The sequence below is a fragment of the Myiozetetes cayanensis genome, unplaced genomic scaffold (assembly GCF_022539395.1).
Source record: "Myiozetetes cayanensis isolate MyiCay16 unplaced genomic scaffold, myiCay2020 scf5-8, whole genome shotgun sequence".
Lineage (NCBI taxonomy): Eukaryota > Metazoa > Chordata > Aves > Passeriformes > Tyrannidae > Myiozetetes > Myiozetetes cayanensis.
In genome coordinates this window covers 86610713-86630391 of record NW_026087742.1, presented here as the reverse complement: position 1 = coordinate 86630391, position 19679 = coordinate 86610713, and the positions used below count along the sequence as shown (strand labels likewise).

Genomic DNA, 19679 nt, shown 5'->3' with positions numbered 1-19679 from the left:
CGAGGCGGGGACGGGAGACCAAGGGAGGGAAGGGCAGAGCCGCCCAGACCGCCCTCCATCCCTCCCCCTCCCGCCTCTGGGCGGCGGGTGCGGCGCTGCGTCTCCTCGCAGCCGAGCCGAGCCGTTCCTGCGGCGGCCTTCACCGTCCTCCCCTTCCCGGCGGCGGGGCTGGGGCCTGCCCGCGGCCTCGGGAGGAAATGGAGGCGGCGGTGGCAGGGCCGGGCGGCGGCAGCAGGGGCTGAGCGGGCCTGGGGAGGCGGCGCCGCCGCCCGCAGCCGGGCGGGGGGGATGCGCCGGCAGCCGGGGCCGCCCGAGCGGGCCGGCCGTGCCGCCGAGTGAGGCGGGACCCCGGCGCTGCGGGGAGCGGCGCTGGAGGGCCGGTAAGCAGGGAGGGTCGGGGAGGAGAGGTCTGGCGGCCAGCAGCCCCGGGAGAGGCTCCTCTGGCACCCCGGGTCGGGCCGGGAAGGCGGCGGGCGCTGCAGGCATGGGCTGCCCGTTCCTGCCGGGGATGAGGGGAAGCCCGCCCTGCTTCCTCCTCCGGAACGGGAAAAGTTTACGCCTCTCCAGCCCAGGTCCTTGCGCCCGGGGCTGGGGGTGGGCATTGCCTCGGCTCGTCCCCTGTCTGTCAGATCACGGCCGTGCCCCGGCGTCCTGGCGGGGACCCCCCTGTTTTTACGGAATGAGTGGAGCCCCCGGGAAGCCCCGACGCTGCGGAAAGAAGAGCCAGTGCCGTTCCCGGCTGTGAAGAGCATGGGGTGCCCGCTGGAGTGGGAGCTGGTGTCTGTCAGACAGGGCACAGCGTGCTGGGGTGGAGGAGGGTCCCGTTCCCGAGCCTGCCCCGGGCCGGGTGGGTCCCGCAGCGGTGCCGGCGCTGCTCCCACAGCGGGTTGCCGTCCCGCTGACAGGTGACCTGTGCGTGCCCACGGAGGGCTCCACTCCAGCAGGAGCTGGAAGAGCAGAGCCACAGGCCTGTTCTGCGAGAGGAGGAAAACCTAAGGAAAGTACCAGTTTCCAGAAAGGCCTGCTATAATGTACATTGTAACGTTTAGTTGCACCACGCAACTTGCCAAAGGAGCCTGTGTGACAAGATTTTGATCCAAGATTTTTTTAAAGTGTAATAAATTGGCCAGATCTCTTACCTCTACGATAACACAAAGGAGGCATTGATGAAAATGGATTAGTTACCCGAGCTAGCTGTTGTTTGGCCTTTATTACCAGTTCCATTTCAAATTACATCATTAGTCACGTGCAGATGGGCAAGCAGTTGGGAGTTTGGGACTACTGGCATGCCGCTGCCAGTCACGATTCCTCCAGGCACTGTCCTGCCAAGGAGACCCAGTCCAAGCAGCACAAGCTGCAGAGCAGAGACCGTGCACCGAGTTTTAATGTTGCTTAAATGTTCTGCACTTTATCCCATCATTCTCATGAAGACAGCAGTCTTTGGCAAAGAATGAGTGTTTATTTGAGGTAGCAGGTTATTCATGGGCCACGAGTCAAGCCTGCAACTCTGTGATCTTTGGTTCTTGTTTGTGTTTGCGATCCCATTTTTTTCTCATGCAAAACTGGCATCTGGATAACCTGAGGGTTATGTGACAGTTTGTGGCAAGTAGCCACGAGAGGGAAGGACAGAGGAATGGATGGAGAGAGGCGTTTTGGGGATCTTTGCCTCCTAAAAAGTGTAGAATTGTAATAAGCAGGAGAAGGAGTAACTGGAAAACTCACTGTGTATTTCTTTGGGAGCAAATGGACTACACCTTCAACATATTTCTTGCTTCTCCTACTTGTAAACTAGACAACAAGAAGTAAAAGACACTTTTAGAAGCAGAAGGAAACTATTATAGAGAAAAAACAGTAGCTAGTACATGTATTCACTAAAGTAACAGGAGAGGCAACAGAAATGCAGTAATATCAGATATTAAGCAGGAAGTGCAATTATCCTATGTGAAAACAATAAAAATATTAAAGAAGGTAGAGAAAGGAAGCCATAAACACATTATTTAAAAAAAAACCCAACAACTGTTTATTGCATTTAAGCAAATGTAAGGTTGAGGTATTCCTATATATAGTTTTGAATAGTCCTTCTTCTTGAGATCAGTGGTAAGCTGCTGATACAGATGTCATGTAGGATGCTGGAAGTGAGTAACAGTGCCAGGCGTTGTAGTTACATTATGAGAGATCCTCTGACAAGACTATTACTTTGTCAGAGGGGGTGGTTGCAGAGTTGCTGTGTGCATAAAAAAAATAGACAAAGAAGCTTTACATTTTCCTCCCAGCATCATTGTATTGAAGGGTAATAGTGGTGGTTGTTATGGATGTGGCTGCAATTCTGCCCCCTTTCTGGTCTCTGAGTCCAGCCCTTGAGGTGAGTCCTGTACTGCTTGTAGGTGATTTTGGCTGAAATGCTCTATCCCTACAGCACAGGACCTGGCAGCTCTGTCCTGTGTATGCTAATTGCTTTTCCCATGTCATTTAATGCAATTTCTTAGAAATCCAATACATAAATTACATAAGGGGATATGGATCAATAGTCCTTACTGAATGGTGTGCATCCATCACCATTATAAAAGCAGGCAGACTAGCAGGGACGCTATGAATGTTGGAGGTTTTTTCTACCCTTCTTTATGTAGAACAAATATACTGAGTTGGACAGAAAGGTCTGGCCCAGACCTTTCATTATATCTCTGAAAAGCCCATAACTGATGGTTAGAAAGAAATTTCCTCCTGCAGAGTGTTCTCTTAAAGCTTCTGTCAGTCTGCTGCCTTGAACTGAGGTTCCGTTGGTTTTTGAGTGTTGAATGGTTCTCATGGTTTTAGCAGAGCTACCTAGAAAGCAAAAATGTCATTGCTACATTTTTGTGTCTTGATATCTAATCTAATTTTCCCTCATCTGTGAGAGTTGGAAAATTTTTCAAATGATCATTACGTTTGAAAGATAAATCTCAGTGCTTAAAGTGGGAGATGGTGGATGTCATGGCAGACTGAAAAATGAGGTCCTTTGAGACCTAATGGTTGTCAGCATGAATCTTAGGGCAAGTTTTACACAAGTGCAGTGGTAGAGAGAGAATAACTTCTGAACTACTTAGCTGGAAAGAGGTCAGTCCTCTGGAATTTGTGCACACTCAACTGGCAGCTAGGGAATTGCTTCAGAAAACAGGAGATGACAAACATCGTCTTTGTGGAGGTCACAGCACCTGTAATTTTCCAAAAGACAGTTGATGCATCTTTTTACCTAAATGCGGTGCTTATAGGAGAATGGAACCATAAATGAGGAGATAAAAAGGACCTTTCAAAAACCAAACTGAGAAAATAAAATTAAGCCTGAACAGTGCCATCCTGGCTAAAAATTATGTTGTGGGTTTTTTTTTTTTTTTTTAAATTGGTGATATTCTGTTCTTTTCCTCTTCTTACCCGTTTTGCATACATCCTTCTGGTTCTAAATCTGTTTTGATCTGCTTGTCTGCCTGCACAGGCTTTCAACATACCCTGAAGACATTTCACTTCTGTCAGCTACAGTGAGAAACCTTCCTGGAAACATTTGCATTGCTGGAAGGCAAAAGGTAGTTAGAAAAGTGATTGGCACCTGTAGCAGCAGTACTGATGTTGCAGGTGGACATGCTGAAATAATGTCAGAACCAGGCTTACTTCTGTTATTGATGCTTTGTGGGAACAAAGAAGGTGGAATACTGGTATATGACTGAAAAACTCAATATAAATTTCCTTAGAAGTATTAACCAGCACATTTTTAGCATCTTAAAATGGGAATGAGGGCATGTTGCTTATTCCCTCACAATTCACTCAAGTGGCTGTATAGAAATTGTGATCACAAACTGTGCAGACGTGACTCTCATTTAAGTTGTATGTGGCTACTTTGGGAGTGAGTTTGATCCTGTTGCTAGTTGCATTCATGGTTTTGGATTTTTGTTCTTCCTGAGGCAAGAAACAGAAACCTCACAGGATTGTTGTGAGGATGTCATTATATGAGATTTTTTGTATTAGATCCCCTTTGGTTAAGTGTTTTGATGTTGTGTTGCATGTGTCCTCAAAAGGAAGCATTCACTTATGTTTTAACTTTCCAGCATCTGAGTTCAGGCCCTCAGGTGCCTGTCTCTCCAGCAACAATAGAGACAATGGTGCTGTATTTTTGCAGGATAAATATTCAAACCTGAGCAGTCTCGGGTTTTGGTATGAAAAGTGATGATGTTTGCTAGGTTTTTGTTGTGGGTTGTTATTTTTTGCAGTGGAGCTTTCACAGATACTCGGTGGCAGCCCCTTTGTGTATTGCCCATCAGAAGCTGAAAATTCAGTGGAAGATGTAGCTTAAAATTATACATTTCTCCTAATGGCTAGGGACTTCTTTGTCATAGGTTTCCTTATATTTAATCCTAACTTCTAATAATAAAAAATAATTTCTTAGGGTTACAGTTTGAAAAATCAGGATAGAAGTGCTTAGAGCAGTACAGCAAACTTTAAAGCTGTGAGGTAGGGTAGATGCTGCATTCATAATACTATGCAGTATCTTCATCTTCACTCTGCTTGGATTCTGTCAGTTCCTGTGGGTGGTTTCTTTGCACGTTAAATCTGCAGTCTCAAGTGTTTGGGTAACTCTTCCTGCTGTCCTGGGGAAGTCCTGTCTGTGAGGTTTCCCTGCAGGCATGCAACTACAGGTAGGAGGCACTGCTGCAAGGAAACCCTTTCTATTATTCCGTGGATGGTGCTTACACAGTAACTGTCCTGAGCTGACGTGGGATAACCAAGTATAGTGTTAATGTTACATCTAGCACTGAGAGCGCAGCTTTCTTCATTCTCCCTGCCTTTCCTAGAATGACCTGTCTTGCTAACTTAAATTGAAAAATAAACTATGCTGTAAAAAAATCAGAGGTTTTGCTGATCTGTCTCCCCAGTCAGATAGACAGCAGGGGTGAACCAGGAGCGAAGCCTCCCTTTGATAGCAGCCAGTGGTTACATTGCCTCAGCCTTAACACTGGTTGAAAACCCAGCTGAATAGGCAAAAAGTGAAATCTACTGCTGTGTTTTGTGACACACATGCACATTAGAGTTTTTGCATTTTGCTTATGGAAAGCATTTTTCTAAACTGGGACAAAAATAATTAATGTGTCAATCTTTTCTCTTTCAAACAGGAAGCGTCAACTTTATATGGCTCATGCCTGACAACATGCACCACCAGTGGCTGCTGCTAGCTGCATGCTTTTGGGTGATATTCATGTTCATGGTTGCTAGCAAGTTTATCACGTTGACTTTTAAAGACCCAGATGGTAAGTTCAACTTTGATGTGAAACAGAAAATTGTGTAGTGCTTCACACAGTCTTTTCTGTGAAAAGTAGCTCTTGGCATGTTTACCACTTCATCAGTAGGACTGAGAACAGAACAACTAAATTTCTAGAAGTGACAGTACTGATATTCAGTTCCTGCTTTTCTTGGTGTAATTCTGGAAAACTAACATCATGTCTTTTCTTTGGTGGTTAAGAAAAGAAGAGATCATGTTTGGCAGTACTGTCTTGTAGTTTGGCTTTTTCAATTATATTTAGTTTCAGTAGCTTGATCTACTAGGGGTAAATGTTGTGCAAAACAAGAGAGCACAATTACCTGTTTAAAGTCAAAGGAAACTCACAAGGTATTGAAGAACTCATTTCATGTGATTCTAGTTTCTGTCCTTTTGTGGCTGCTTGTCTTATGACTGAGGTATTATGTAAAACTTGTGGAAAGTTTTATGTCCTTTGCAGTGCACTCTGCCTAGCCACCTCTGCCCTGCTTCTTGCATTCAGTGTTATCCTCTGCTGTTTGACTTGCAAACAGCTTATGGGCTTTTGCTTAGCTTAAGTAGCCCAGATGTTATTAAGCTGATGAGGAATTTAAGCCATTTGATGACACCACACAGCACAGTTTTCTGTCTGCTAAGGAGCTGCTCTTACAAAGTCATCCTACAGAGTGTTTTGGATGAAGGTGATGATATGACAGCCTTTAGAGATCTGTGTTTCTGCATCTTCCTAAGATATGTGAAAAAATTTGTAATTTTTGAAGTGCTGACATCATTGGTGCCATGTTTCAGTAACTTGATAATATATTATGTAACTTGTCTATCTCGCATTGGCCTTTTTAGCCATCAGCGCGCTTGTAGCAAGCGTGGGTAGAGCCCTTTCAAATCTTCGTTCGCGAAGCCTAGCCATGATGATGATGATGATGATGATGATGGATAAATATATTAGGTGTACCTTCATAAACAGCATGCCTCTATTTGCTTACAGAGAAGTGTAGGCTAACTTAGCTTTCCTTGGACCCAGCTGTTTCTGAGCCCTACATCTACAAATCAGCTGGTCTTATGTTAGATAGTTGTATCTTCCAGTATTTCATTCTATACCAAGTCTTGTTTCACAGTTCACTTACTCTTTGAGTGGTCTTTTACTCCAGAATTTGTCAAAAAGATTAAAATGTATTTAAAAACAAATAATTATTAGAGTATACACTCTGCATTTACTTGCTTTTTATCACCTTGGCTTGCCAATTTTTCCTTTTTTTTTTATTACCTCTGTACTGAATCTTCCTCCCTTTTTGAACAGTTCTCTGAGCAAAAGCTGTATAAACTACTAAGCTTGCCCTGAAAAGGCATGACTGTGCTTGAGTTTTTAAGTCTATGTATGTATTGGAGATAGCAGTGTTTGTAATAGAACTAATATAGGGATGTATTTTGAATATACCAACAGAATTTTGGAGGAAGTCCAAACAGGATGGCAAAAACTGGAGAAACTCTTCTAGGCTAAATAAAATATGGCTTGTCAGAAATTTTCCTTATTTGGATGTATCTTTTTAGCAGATAGAATAAAACCGGCAGATGATCAAGGAATCAGTGTTCTTCTGCATAAGCCTTTTACTGATGTCTTGGGTAGAATGAGTAATAGGAACTTCTTAATGAGAAAGAGCAAGTTTCTGTCCGTCATCTCTAGTAGCATCTGCAGGCATGCTTTGACACAATGATAATGAAAAATACCTGACCTGCTCTTCCACTGAATCAAATTATTTTACAAAAGAATACCATGAAGTAAGTCTGCACACGAGTAAGTCTGCACACGACAGTAATTACAATACCTGATTGGCTGGATGCTTACATTGCTTTCAATTCTAACTTGCTTCTCCATGCGTGGCCTGTGTTAAAAGCCAGTGTAGGCAGAGTAGAGTACTCCCTTAAGTGGAGAACACAGGGAGTACACATATTTTCTCAACCATAAAACAGTAAGTCCCTGTGGCTGCAGACGAAGCAATGTTATTCATTGAAGAAGCTGTATGAAGGGAAGAGTAGTCCACTGTGAATGTGCATACATTTTCAGGGAGAAATAATTTTTTGCTTTCTAATTAGAGAAATCGGCTTGAAATTATCTTTGATCTTTCTGCACTGTGCAGACTAATGCTACAGCCTTGTGTTATTTTTCAGTTTTTCTGTACCATACCAAATGCAAAAGATGAAAAGAGTTCTTGCCTTACATGCTTTAATTTGGTTTTAAACTATTAGCTGCCCTAAAAATCACTAAAAGGGAACAAGAGTATAAACTAAGTTTGTTGTTATGGGTACTGTCTAAGGAAGGTCATCATTCCAGTAATAAAGGAAGAGGGGATCTTTATTTATTGCTGGTTAGAGGTGTTTACTTAGAGCACCACAGAAATAAAAGGTGGTCCTTAATGACACTTCTGGTAAATTTAGGAGTTTACAACAGAAGAAACCTATCTACTAATATAAGGGAGAGAGAAACCTTATAGATTAAGGTTTTTACTTAGACATGCTTTGGAAAGTTTATTGAAAAATAAAAAGCTACACACAATTCCTTGTAATTGTACCAAATTGTCTGTCAACTGCGACATTTAAATTCCAGATTTCGATGTCTCTTTGCACAGTTTGTTAAAAAAAAAAAAAAAACAAACAAGAAGAAATCCCAAGTAAAAGATAATGGGCATGTTTGATAAAACTCAGCTGAAATTGCATTCAAAATTTCTATGGTGTACATCCTTTAAAATATTCATAGTCTGTCTCATGTCTTGTCCAATACCTTTCCATGTAGAAACAAATCCTAGTGTTTTGTAAGCTTAATACAGAAAGTAGTGTTCATTTGTGTTAGCTGTAAAGCAGAGTAGTTGCCTTCCCCTCACCTTCTGTAATGCTCTTATCTGTCTTCCTTCTTTAGGCTACGGTTCCAGGCAAGAGTCATTGATACTGACAGCTGTGACAAAAGTGGAGGAGGTGCATGTGCCGGAGGAAAAACATTGGCCTGAAGAATTCCAGGTGCATACTGTTGAGATAAGCGTTACATGTATTAAAGAGTAGGAGAAAATAAGAGATTAAATAAGGGCTTCCTGATGTTAAAATGAATTTCTAGACATGAATTATTTTCAGACTGTTCTATTTAGATAGAGCCGACAGAATTAATTTTAACTTCACAAAGCTAGTTTGTTACGGTAACCTGCTATCTTTTTTCATCTGAATAGTTCAACTTATGGTGTTTCCATTTCTAGGAGAAAATTGTTACAGTACCCCTTTATCAAGTCAGGAGAGTAATTTTTGTCATTTTTTTGTCATTTTTTAAAATATAATGGCCTAGTTTTGGATTACTTGTATTCTGCCTTGCCATAACCATCACGTTTGTGGTTGTTGAGGGCAAGCCTTTGTCTTGTCTATTCTCTTAGTCCTCTGCCCAAACTCTCTGTTTCTTTTTATCAGTCTCCATTTCTTTATCATGTTTTATGCTCTTTGTGCTTTCCGTTTCAGCATTTTTCCAAAGTAGGTTTTGAACACAATAGTAGTCAATACCAGTTGATCCTTTAGATGCATAGTTCTGTGCCTTCAGCAATAAAGTGCTACTTGCTAATTGACAAGGAAACTCTGAAAATCCCTTATGCAAATGTAAATTTGAAACCAGTTGCACAGTGGGCAAAATCCAATTCTTTTGCATTGGTACCTTAATGACATAAGTCATCTTATGTATAAAGTATTTTTGTGATGCAGCATGGAAGGTAGGCTAGCTATATAAACGTGACACGTTTTGTTTTCATATGTAAAAAACATGAAATTTAGGTTACCCTCCAAATACATGGAAAAAACACTTTGTTCAGTGGAAGGCTGGCAGATCTGTGTAGTCAGTTTTAATATCTTCTTTTACTTGTATGGAAGAGGATAATAAGGTTCCTGGATCTAAAACTATTCCCTCTTGACTTCCTGGCAGCGTGAAATGTAGAATAACAACATTAATTCTAGTTGTATGCAAAGGAATTATTTTGAAAGATAAACAACCTGACAAACTGTTCAGACTACATTCTTGGAGAAGAGTGACAAACAGAAAAAGTAGAATGAGATTATCTTTTCCTTAAGGAGTATTGGGACAAAAAGTAAAATCATTTCTTTTTCATCTATAGCTTGGACACTACCTAAAATCATAGAATCACAGAATGGTTTGAGTTGGAAGGGATCTTTGAAGACCATAGAGTCCCAACACCCCTGCCATGGGCAGGAACACCTTTCAGTAGACCAGGTTGCTCAAAACCCCATCCAGCCTGGCCTTGAACACTTCCACGGATGGGGCATCCACAGCTTCTCTGGGCATCCTGTTCCAATGCTTCCCCCCTGTAGGAAAAAATTTCTCAATGTCTAATCTAAACCTACCTCCTTTTAGTTGCAAACCATTATCCCTTGTCCTGTCACTACCGGCCCTGGAAAAAAGTCTCTCTCTGTCTTTCTTATAAACCCTTTGTAAGCATTGAAAGGCTGAAGTGAGGTTTCCCTGGAGCGTTCTTTTCTCCAGGCTGAACAATCCCAGTTCTCACAGCCTGTCTTCATAGGAGAGGTGCTCTGTCCCTCTGACCATCTTCATGGCCCTCCTCTGGGCCATTTACTAACAGGTCTGTGTCTTTCCTGTGCTGTGGCCCCTGGGCTGGAGGCAGTACTCCAGGTGGCAGTAGAGCAGAGTGGAAGAATCATCTCCTTTGACGTGATGACCACTGCTTTTTTCACGTGGTCTGGGATGAATTTGGCTTTCCAGTTTGCAAGTATGCAGTGCCAGCATGTATCCAATTTTTCATTCGTCAGTATCCCCAAGTCCTTCTCAGCAGGGTTGCTCTCAATCAGTTCATCCTCTAGTATCTATTGATACTGGGCATTGCCAGCTATGCAAATCACTTAATGGAAGGGTGAAAATTTGTCAGTAGAAATTTAAAATTTCCTGTCGCCTCTTAATCAGAGAAGCTTCTTTTTCCTCTCTCTCCATTAGTTGTGCAGCAAGAGGTGGTTGGGTTCCTGTCGTAGTCTCAGAAAAATGAGACATATGAAACAGTTCATTCATCCCTGGGGAGAGGTATCCTTCTTACTTATTTTATTTGCCACAGTAAGCACTTATGCACATTGTCCACTTAATTTTATTTCAACTTGGATAAATGGAAACGCTGAATGCCTACAGGTGCTAGAAAACCACAGAACTTTTATCCTAAATTCTTTCCCAGTCACATGGGTCAGAATCACAGAATATTCTGAGTTTGAAGGGACCCATAAGCTTCATCGAATCCAACTCTTAGCCCTGCACAGGACATCCCCAAGAATCACACCTTGGGTCAGCCCCATCTCATCAGAGTTTAAAGCATAATTTATGTTGAAATTCCTGTCCCAACTCCTCAGAAACTTTCCTTGGGGCTGTTGAAGCATTGTAGGAGTTCCAGTATTTGGTCAAGGTGTGTTTTATGCACACAGGTAAGACCTTCCTGCTCTGCAGCAGACTTAAATTATTGTATGGCAAAGCTCTTACTACTGTATACTGCTAAGTAATGACTTAAGAGTTGAACCAACAAGTACAGAACCAACAGCAGCAGCACAGGAAGGACAGGAATAACTGTGGGCTACTCCTTTAGTTAATATATAGCGTTGTTTTAATTGTGAATCTAGGGCTCATTAGCGTGCACTATTTGGGGCTTTTTAGAATTTGATCTGAAAACTGAATTCTTTCGCTTTTGTTTTTTCTTTCCCCTCTTCATTTCATAAAGCCAACTGGAAAACCTTTTTCTGGAAATCTGATCCGCCAGCCCCTGGTTCATATGGAAAGACTTGAGCTTCTCAGGAACGTCTGCAGAGACACTGCACTGAGAGATCTCTCTCACACTGCAGTTTCCAAATTCGTCTTGGACCGAATATTTGTGTGTGACAAGCACAAGATCCTGTTTTGTCAGACGCCAAAAGTGGGCAACACTCAGTGGAAAAAAGTCTTGATTGTTCTAAATGGTATCTACTCTGCTGTGGGTGTGTGGGTTTCTTTGAGGAGGAGGAAGAGAGAACAGAATTGGTCTAATTGGGGCAACACAAAAATGGATTCTTTCTGCATTTCTGTACACTGATACTCAATTTCAGCCTTTTATTCATCACAGTTCCTTCTAGTCCTTTCAAAACATCCCTTTAAAATAAGATAGACCTGCTCTTTCTGTGCAAGTAAATACTGTTATTACTTGGCTCAAAAGGGATTTGAGTAATGAAGAAGTACCCACATGCATGTGGTAGGCAGGTTTCTTATCTTTGAAGGGGTGGCACTAATTTATAGAATTTGAAAGTATTACGAGGTATCATAATTCCTAATTAACAATAATAAGAAATTTCTGACTAAAGGCCACTGACTTTAATTAGAATTTTTTAGCCATGAGGAAAGCTAGTTAAAACTTGGCAGCTGCCGTTGGTCTGTACTGCTGAAATCTTGTGTGTGTTCTATCAGTGAACCATTATAAGAATTATGAAGATTCTGAGGTGCTTAAGGCAACAGCTTGGTCAGCAAAGGTATGTTATGAAAGACTGTAAAGGAAGGAGTAAAGGGACTAGCATGTTTGAAAAATTATCCACAAGGTGAACACTGCCTGTCTACATGTAGCCTACCATCCTCTTCCAGTATCCTGGTATGCCAGTAAAAATAACACATTCCCTCCGTGTTTTCTGCTGTAAACTTAACACGATCATATTTAACACACTTGTTTGGCATGAGACCATCTTGCCTGTCTGTGCACCAGGGCAGTGAATTTGCTACAGATACTCGGGTCAGTTGATGTCCTCCTGTGGTTTTGCAGGTGGCATAATTTTCCAAGATCTAGGCAAAACCTGGACATTGTAAACCCAACTTTCTTGTTAGAAGCGACCTGCAAACAGCCAGCTCTGCACTTGAGTTTTTGTTTTCCGTACCTTGTGTGAACTTGTTTGTGCACCCAGGCAGAAGGAAACAGTCACAAACTGGTAAATGAACTGTGTCCCTCAGCAAGACCTTTGTAGCAAGGAGTATGTGTTTAAAAACTTTAATATTAGTTTCATCTTTGAGACATGGATGGGAGGTAAAAATTGAGCAGAAATATGCCTCTTATCTATGAGTGTGCATGTGTCATAACACCTATGAAAGCCACACTCAAAGTGCTAAATATGGAATTATATGAGTGCGTTAGAAGTACCTGCTCTTATCAGCATGTAGGAGATAACATGCAAAGAATGCCTCAGGACAGGCAGGGATGTGTTGGCTACGCTGAGTGGAGGATAACTCACATCCTAACAGCAGGGAACTTTTCACCTTGAGCTTCCTAGTTCAGTCGTGTCAGATAATGATAGAAAATTGTTTCTACATAAACACTTGTCTCTTCTGCCTTAGGCTGCCAGTGTACCAGTATCTGCTGATGAAGGCTACCGCTGCAGTTGACCTATCTTTCTCCTCTTTGGGTGGTTTCAGCAGGCAGGACTGATACTTGAGGGAGAGCAATTTACATCCAAATACATAAGTAGTTATTTGGAGGTTCAGGATGGGGAAATGCAGATGTGGTCTTGGATCTTGATGTCAAATACCCTAAAGAATTTTAACAGGTTCTAGCTTTGCAGTCAGAATCTCTCATAGTTTAACAGTTTTACACATAGTAACTGTAAATGGTAAAAATACAGAAAACAGAAAGACATAAATCTTTCAGCCAAAGGCACACATGCTTGCTTTTACTCACTGTTTTTTCCTTGAAAGAATAACTTACTCTCTGATTTGATTTGTTTAGGAGCATTTTCTTCCATAGAAGAGATCCCAGAAAATATTGTACATGATCACGAGAAGAATGGCCTTCCACGTTTGTCCTCTTTCAGTGACTCTGAAATTAAAAAACGGTAAGTAGTGGCTTCTGATGAGTGTGGGCAGAGTTTGGAGTCAGTGGTGGTACAGGCAGGTGGTACAGGTGGTACAGCTGAAGTCTCCATCTGGAATTGAGGACAGCAGGGTTTCTGCTCCACCAGCTGTATTACAGCACTATTCCATTATTCTCACATATGTTGCTCTGTCTGCTTTTCTCCTGGCTTTGAAGGAGAACACCAGTGTAATTTGTGATACAAATAGGTGAGCCAACCAACTCCCTCTGCATATAGGGTTTCCCTAGTTCAGTGCACACGTAATTGTTAGATAGTTGGCCTTCAGAAGGGAAGGTTTAGTTGGAAGGTCCATCGTGATGCCTTGGATGATAAACCTTACTGCTTACAGGCAGGATTGTCATTGCAGACAGACTTACTGGGATTGAACTAATTAGATTTGAAATGTTAGTGCTCCTTAGCCTGAGAGTATTGTCTATTCAGCTGAACCACTTTGTCTTCCTGTTTGGGTGCTTCTGTTTATTTTCAGAGCTGAAAAAATACTCTGCAGTAGAACCTTCTGCATTACTTTGGCTAGATTTTTAACTCTCTCTGCTCTCATCTCTACTAGAGCCTATGCCATATATAATCCCTGTGAGGGATGGCAACATGGAGAGAAAAGGACATAAGATGGTAGTGGACACTTGTAAATATGTGCTTGCATGAGGTTTGTGTGTATTAAGCCATTTTGAAGAGTCAACCTCTTATACACGTGTCAGCTGCCAGTAGAGCTCAGTGCAAGGTTTGTTGCATGCAGTGGCACAAATACATTTATCACAGCGGTACCTGTGGAATTGGGGTCACTTGCTTGTGCTGATACCATGCAAGAGAAAATAGTGTCACTAAATTCTTGAGAATGTGGATCTGGTCTCCCTCTCTGTGAACAGCCCTGCGTAAAAGTAACTGTTCACCTGCAGGATGAGCCATAATTGGAATATTTGAAGTTGAATACCATTATGATTTGGGTCGTTGCATTCAGCTTATGACAGAAGCTGTGCTGGAGATGCATAACATGGTATTGGTTGGGAATTCTGAATTTATCAGAGAATTTAAGTGTAGAGAGAGGGGATGGTGTGGATTTGTTGATCTGGTTTGCTGACCTCTAGCCCTGCCTGGCGAGGAGTAAGTCAGGAGAACGTGAAGGCTGATTCAAGTGTCTGCAGAGGCTGGAAAGAGTTCATCCATTTATTTCAGTGAGGGCTGGGCGCTCAATCTCCTTTTTCAGCTATTTACTGAAGTAAACTTTGTTTTCAATTTATTTCTACAGATAATATCTGACTACAGAGTATTACATAGTACAGTATCATAATAATAATGTGAAATTCTATTGAAAACTGTAGTCTCATGTTTCAGTGATGTTGTCAGCCATTACTGAAAGCATGACAAAACAGTAAATAAATTGCTAGATTTTTTTTTTTCACTTCAGCAGCAATTTTTCTAATTGCCTGCCAGTAAAAAGTGCAGCTCTCTGTGTGCATTTAGCTGCACCAAGGGACTTTTCCCCATGTCTTTGTGCATTTTGCTTTATGAGCTTAATCATATGGCATTAAAAATACCTTTGACTTGGAGCTTTCAGCATCTTTTACCTCCTCTTTATGTTTTGAGATAAGCTAATCTCCAGTTGAATAAAATGTGAGAACTAGGATAAACTATTTCCTCTTTGTACTGTATACAAAAACTGTAAGAAGACACAAATTGTATTTCTAGTCCTATTGATTATAATATTGATAGACTATGCAAATAGTGTAGGATTCACATTGCCACGTGTGTGGTCATTTAACATCTGTTTTGTAAGTATATGCTAAACAGAATTTAAACACTTAGCTAAACACGTTCCTTAATTATTTAATTTCTTCTTTTTTCTTCCTCTCTTTAGACTGAATTTATACTTCAAGTTTTTTATTGTTAGAGATCCATTTGAAAGACTTATTTCTGCGTTTAAAGACAAGTTTGTGCACAATCCTCGGTTTGAACCTTGGTACCGGCATGAAATCGCTCCCGGCATCATTCGTAAATACAGAAAGAACCGCACAGAGACCAAAGGGCTGCAGTTTGAGGATTTTGTGCGCTACCTGGGTGACCCCAATCACCGATGGCTGGATGTTCAGTTTGGTGACCACATCATTCATTGGGTAACGTATGTGGAACTCTGTGCTCCTTGTGAAATCACGTACAGTGTGATTGGACACCATGAAACCCTGGAGGACGATGCTCCGTATATCTTGAAAGCAGCCGGCATAGACCACCTGGTATCATACCCCACCATTCCACCAGGCATAACAGTGTACAACAGAACAAAAGTAGAGCGGTATTTTTCAGGAATTAGCAAGAGAGACATAAGACGCCTCTATGCACGATTTGAAGGTGATTTTAAACTCTTTGGTTATCGGGAGCCAGATTTCTTGCTTAACTGACACCTGGGATAAGCTCTGAAGAAGTGTCTCATGGATTCATCTAAACCTGCCTGAATACCAGCTGCAACATTGACAGAGAATGACCATTTGTTTTCCAGCTTTTTGATGTTGCTCCATTTTTCAGTGAAATATTTGTCATATGAACAAGTAGGGGCTCACAATTGTTGTTTACCGACAGTGTTTTCAGTATATGACATTGCAGTATGTTAGGAATGGTGTCTCTGTTACCTGAAGTACAGAATTCCACTATGCCCTTCTCCCCTCCAGGAAAAAAAGAGGGAGAATAAATGGGCTATGATCTTCCTCTCTTTCTCCCAGACAGAATGGTATTTTTGAAATGTTGTGAAGTATTTATAAAGATGGCAATTTCATTGTAGGTTAACTCTGACACGTAGGTAAACACGATGATTCATGTTCATGAGGAAGTAGTGTAGTCTCCCATGAGCTTTGTAAATGAGAGGCCAGTATAGGACTAAAAATTGACAAATAAAATTGTCTAGGTACTGTCATGTGGCTGCTATAATAACTGTAATGCTGATCTAATCCCACTCTTGTTTGTCAAAAAATGAACCTAATTCGACAGAAGCTTTAGAGATGTTAAAAATGGGACTGGTTCCAGACCCCAGTTGTCTCCATATTTTTGTCAGTTGTTTACTGTACTTACTACTGATCTATTGAGCCTCATAATTCTGCTTTTGATTTTTGAGATATTATTTAATTCCTGGCTGTGTGAGTTATCTGAGAACACCAGATGCAAATGGAACATAGAGGAAATATGAAACTGCAAGGGAAACTTCAAGGAAAAATAAAGTATCCACTGTGTTTGTGGGAGCACGTTTAGTAACCACGAGATGCTCTCACACAATATAACTTGTTTTTTCTTCTAACAGTTAAGATTAATAAAGAAGTCACAAAAGCAAGATGTCATATTAAAGAGCTGCTAGAGTTATTTGGATTAACCATCTATCTTTTTCTTATATCCAGCCTTGCTCAATGTTCAGTACCTCAGAGAATAGAAAGTTTATCCCACTCTGAAAATGCATCTCTCTCCTGCTAAGGCAAAAAAGAAAACAGGATGAATGTCTGATTTTTTTCAGTGATTCACTGCCACGATGTCCCAACCCAAAAATGCCCAACATCTGTGTTACCAGAGGGGTGAATTGGGTACTTGCCAGGAGTTTGAATGTCACTTAAATTTGTGCACCCATTTTATGTGTTAAAAAAAAGACCAGAACTGAGTGGATGCAGCCATCATATTTGCCTGTTCTTGCATTGTGTCTCATAAAGAGCAGATCCTTGTTTTGAGTTCACCAGCAACAAAAATTGGTGTGCTGCCACCTCATCCTGCAAGGCCATGGGAGAGACAGGGACCACATATCTGAAATACAGGAATTGCTCTTGTCGCAGTGAGCATCTGAATTGTATTTTGAAATCATAGTCCCTATAGAGTTATTTGCAGATCAGCATAATGTTAGTGGCTAGAAATGCTAATGATAGTCAGTGCTATGGAATCTGCTTTTAAATCCAGCCACAGTATGTTTTTGATAGCTTCCTGTATTAACACAAGGAAACATCTTGCACTTGTGTAAAAGGAAAGCTGTGCCAAGCTGACATGTGCTGCTACCCACAGAAAGGAAGCCCTGTTGGAGCTGGAAATTATTTAAGAAAGATCTCAAAAGACAAACTGAAATAAGGGAGAATCATTAACTGGGCATTGTTAGCATGAGAATAGTCCAGGGTGGCAAAGCTGGAAGGTAGGATATTTTTCGGGAGGTGGTGTTTTTTTGTTTTGGTTTGGTTTTTGTTTGTTTGTTTGTTTGTGTTTTGTTTTGTTTTTGTTTGGTTTTGTTTGGTTTGGTGGGTTTTTGTGGGTTTTTTGTTTGTTTGTTTTTGTTGCTTTTTTTAAAAAAAATTGCAACAATTACAGTGCCCTAACTTGTTATTTCTTAACCAATGATAAAAAGGTGTTAACATCTCCAGGTTTTTCTGTGGTTTTTTTAATATGGGAACTTAGCAAAATGCACTGTTAAATGCATTTTGGAGCTAATGATCTGACTGATTACCTCGCTGCCAATTTAAAATGTAACAGTGAATAATGTATAGTAAATTCAGGCCTTAAAGTTTAATTCTAATAAAGATAAAATAGACATACATGTTTTCCTTTGAAAGCATAAGCTACTGATCACACAGAATGCCAATGTATGTTTTCATTTTTCTTGGTAAATTACTTAATGTATTGGTTGCTTAAAAATTACCAGGTGGAAAGTGCTATGTAAATATTAAGTAATAATATTTTTTTACTAATAGCTTTCTCTGCACTGAGTTCTCTTGGACATCTGTGAAGAGAGCTATGGACTGACAAAGGCAGAGGTGTGTACTGCCCTCCCTTCTCTGTGTTCCCACACTTTTCAGGCTGTAATGCTTGTTATCGTTTCTTCAGTTGAAATGGAGATTTTCTCCTTTCATTGATAACTTGCTGAGCTATGTTTTCTTTCTAGAAATGTGGGGCTTTTTTCCTTACATGGCTGAAGTAACAATGGCACAATTTTGGTGTGACTCTTAAGGAAACTTGGATACCGTGAAGGTCCTTGCCAAGGTATGGTAGAGTTCTCCTTAAGTCGTTCCAGTGCAGGTAGGGTGGTCAGAGCGTACTGTGTTGGGGAAGAGGCTTCTGCAATGATAGTTATGATGAATTAGGTGCTTGTGGTTTGTGTACAGCTTGACTGTACTCTACACAAGGCTTTTACAAATGTAGTCTCAGTGGCATGCATGAATGTCTTTTGCCTGTTCAGAGGTCATTTGCATACCACTTTCAGATCATATTTATGTCATACTCTTTGAACTGCTGGCCCAGATTGTTCCTTCTCTTTTTCTATTGTTACTGCTTCAGAAAACAAATTCATCTCCTTAATTTGTGCATCTCTGTCTCTTTGTTGTCTCTCCTGAGAAGCTTTTGAATCCTGTGGCCCATTTTAACCACAGTTTACAGAGGAAAGTCAAAGGATAGTGAGTTGCAGCAATCTTCTTGGAAATTCTTTGTACATCACAGAGCCTATGCTATATGTTAGCTCTAGGTAAAGTACAGACAGGAAAGACTTTTACTGTGTCTGCTCATATGGAGCTCCTTGTTTCTAATGAACTCCCTTTGCTACTGCTCAGAGTTTGGCCTCTTAGATCAGCTAACAAAGACAAAAATTAAAATGTATTCCATGGGTCTGTTATCTTCACATTCCTAATAAAACTGAGCTGATTGGGGTTTTTTTGGTATCTTGGTGGCGGGCGTTCGTCTTCCTTGTGGTGAAAATGGATCCAGAGTTCACCTGCTTGTGAAACAACTTTATGGCAATGCCTGCCCCCATTTCTTTTAACTTCAGCACTTAGTACATTACCACTGATGCTTACTGATTGTATGTCATGATGATGTTTTTCTGTAGTTAAAGTTAAAGCATTTTTAAAGTTTGGGAACTGTTCTGCCAAACAAGTAGCAATTCAAAAATGTCCTGAAAATACATATTTTTCACCAAAACAACATGTTATTTTCTGATTCACAGCTGCTGCCCTCTTTGTACTGGGGTAATGGCTACCTGCTGCTCCATGTGTCTCCATCCTCAGATCAAGGAAGCCATCAGACAGCTCTGGCTTTTCTGCAACATTACTTTTTCCTTGAGGTCTTAATAACTTTGTTGGTTGGGAAAGCCACCTTTGATCTTATCTGTGCTCCAGAGAGATTGCTGAGAAAAAGAGTGATTGTGTAGGAATTGCTTAAGCCTATTTTCTCAGATGAAAAGGGATGCCTTGTCAGTGTATCTGATATCTCTTAACTGACAGAGAGTGTGAATGATCTTTCTGCTTAATGGCCCTGTAGTGATTTATGCTAAGCCCCCATCCTATTATTATAGCAACGTGAAGGGATCTGGAAGGAGGTGTAAATTCAACGTGTGCTTATTTTAAACATGAATGTGCAAAGGAAACTTGACTTGGAAGTTGGTTCCTGAAAATTTAGCACGTCCAATTACTTGTTCTGTGTCAGCTGCAGAGGCTGATGTGGATTCTTTGTGGCCTGTGCTGGAGAAGATTTATGGAAGGTAGAAACAGGCTTG

At 41.1% G+C, this 19679-nt stretch overlaps 1 protein-coding gene across 5 annotated transcripts in view; it reads left to right on the top strand.

Moving 5' to 3' along the window:
• Positions 1-238: 238 nt before the first annotated feature.
• CHST10 (carbohydrate sulfotransferase 10) overlaps positions 239-19679 on the top strand; it is a 36667-nt gene continuing 17226 nt past the window's right edge. The window contains exons 1-8 of one of the 5 annotated variants that reach the window (XR_007630863.1): positions 3470-3557; positions 5139-5273; positions 8190-8287; positions 11029-11263; positions 13045-13150; positions 15042-15529; positions 17887-17949; positions 18078-18175. Coding sequence is in view for 3 of the 5 variants with exons in the window: in XM_050331889.1 (XP_050187846.1) it covers positions 5162-5273; positions 8190-8287; positions 11029-11263; positions 13045-13150; positions 15042-15579 (1089 nt within the window). In the remaining 2 variants the exon portion in view is untranslated. Of the gene's footprint in view, positions 381-3469; positions 3558-5138; positions 5274-8189; positions 8288-11028; positions 11264-13044; positions 13151-15041; positions 16514-17886; positions 19112-19679 lie in introns of those variants that run through there. The other 4 variants (XM_050331888.1, XR_007630862.1, XM_050331889.1 and 1 more) reach the window with 4 other exon arrangements.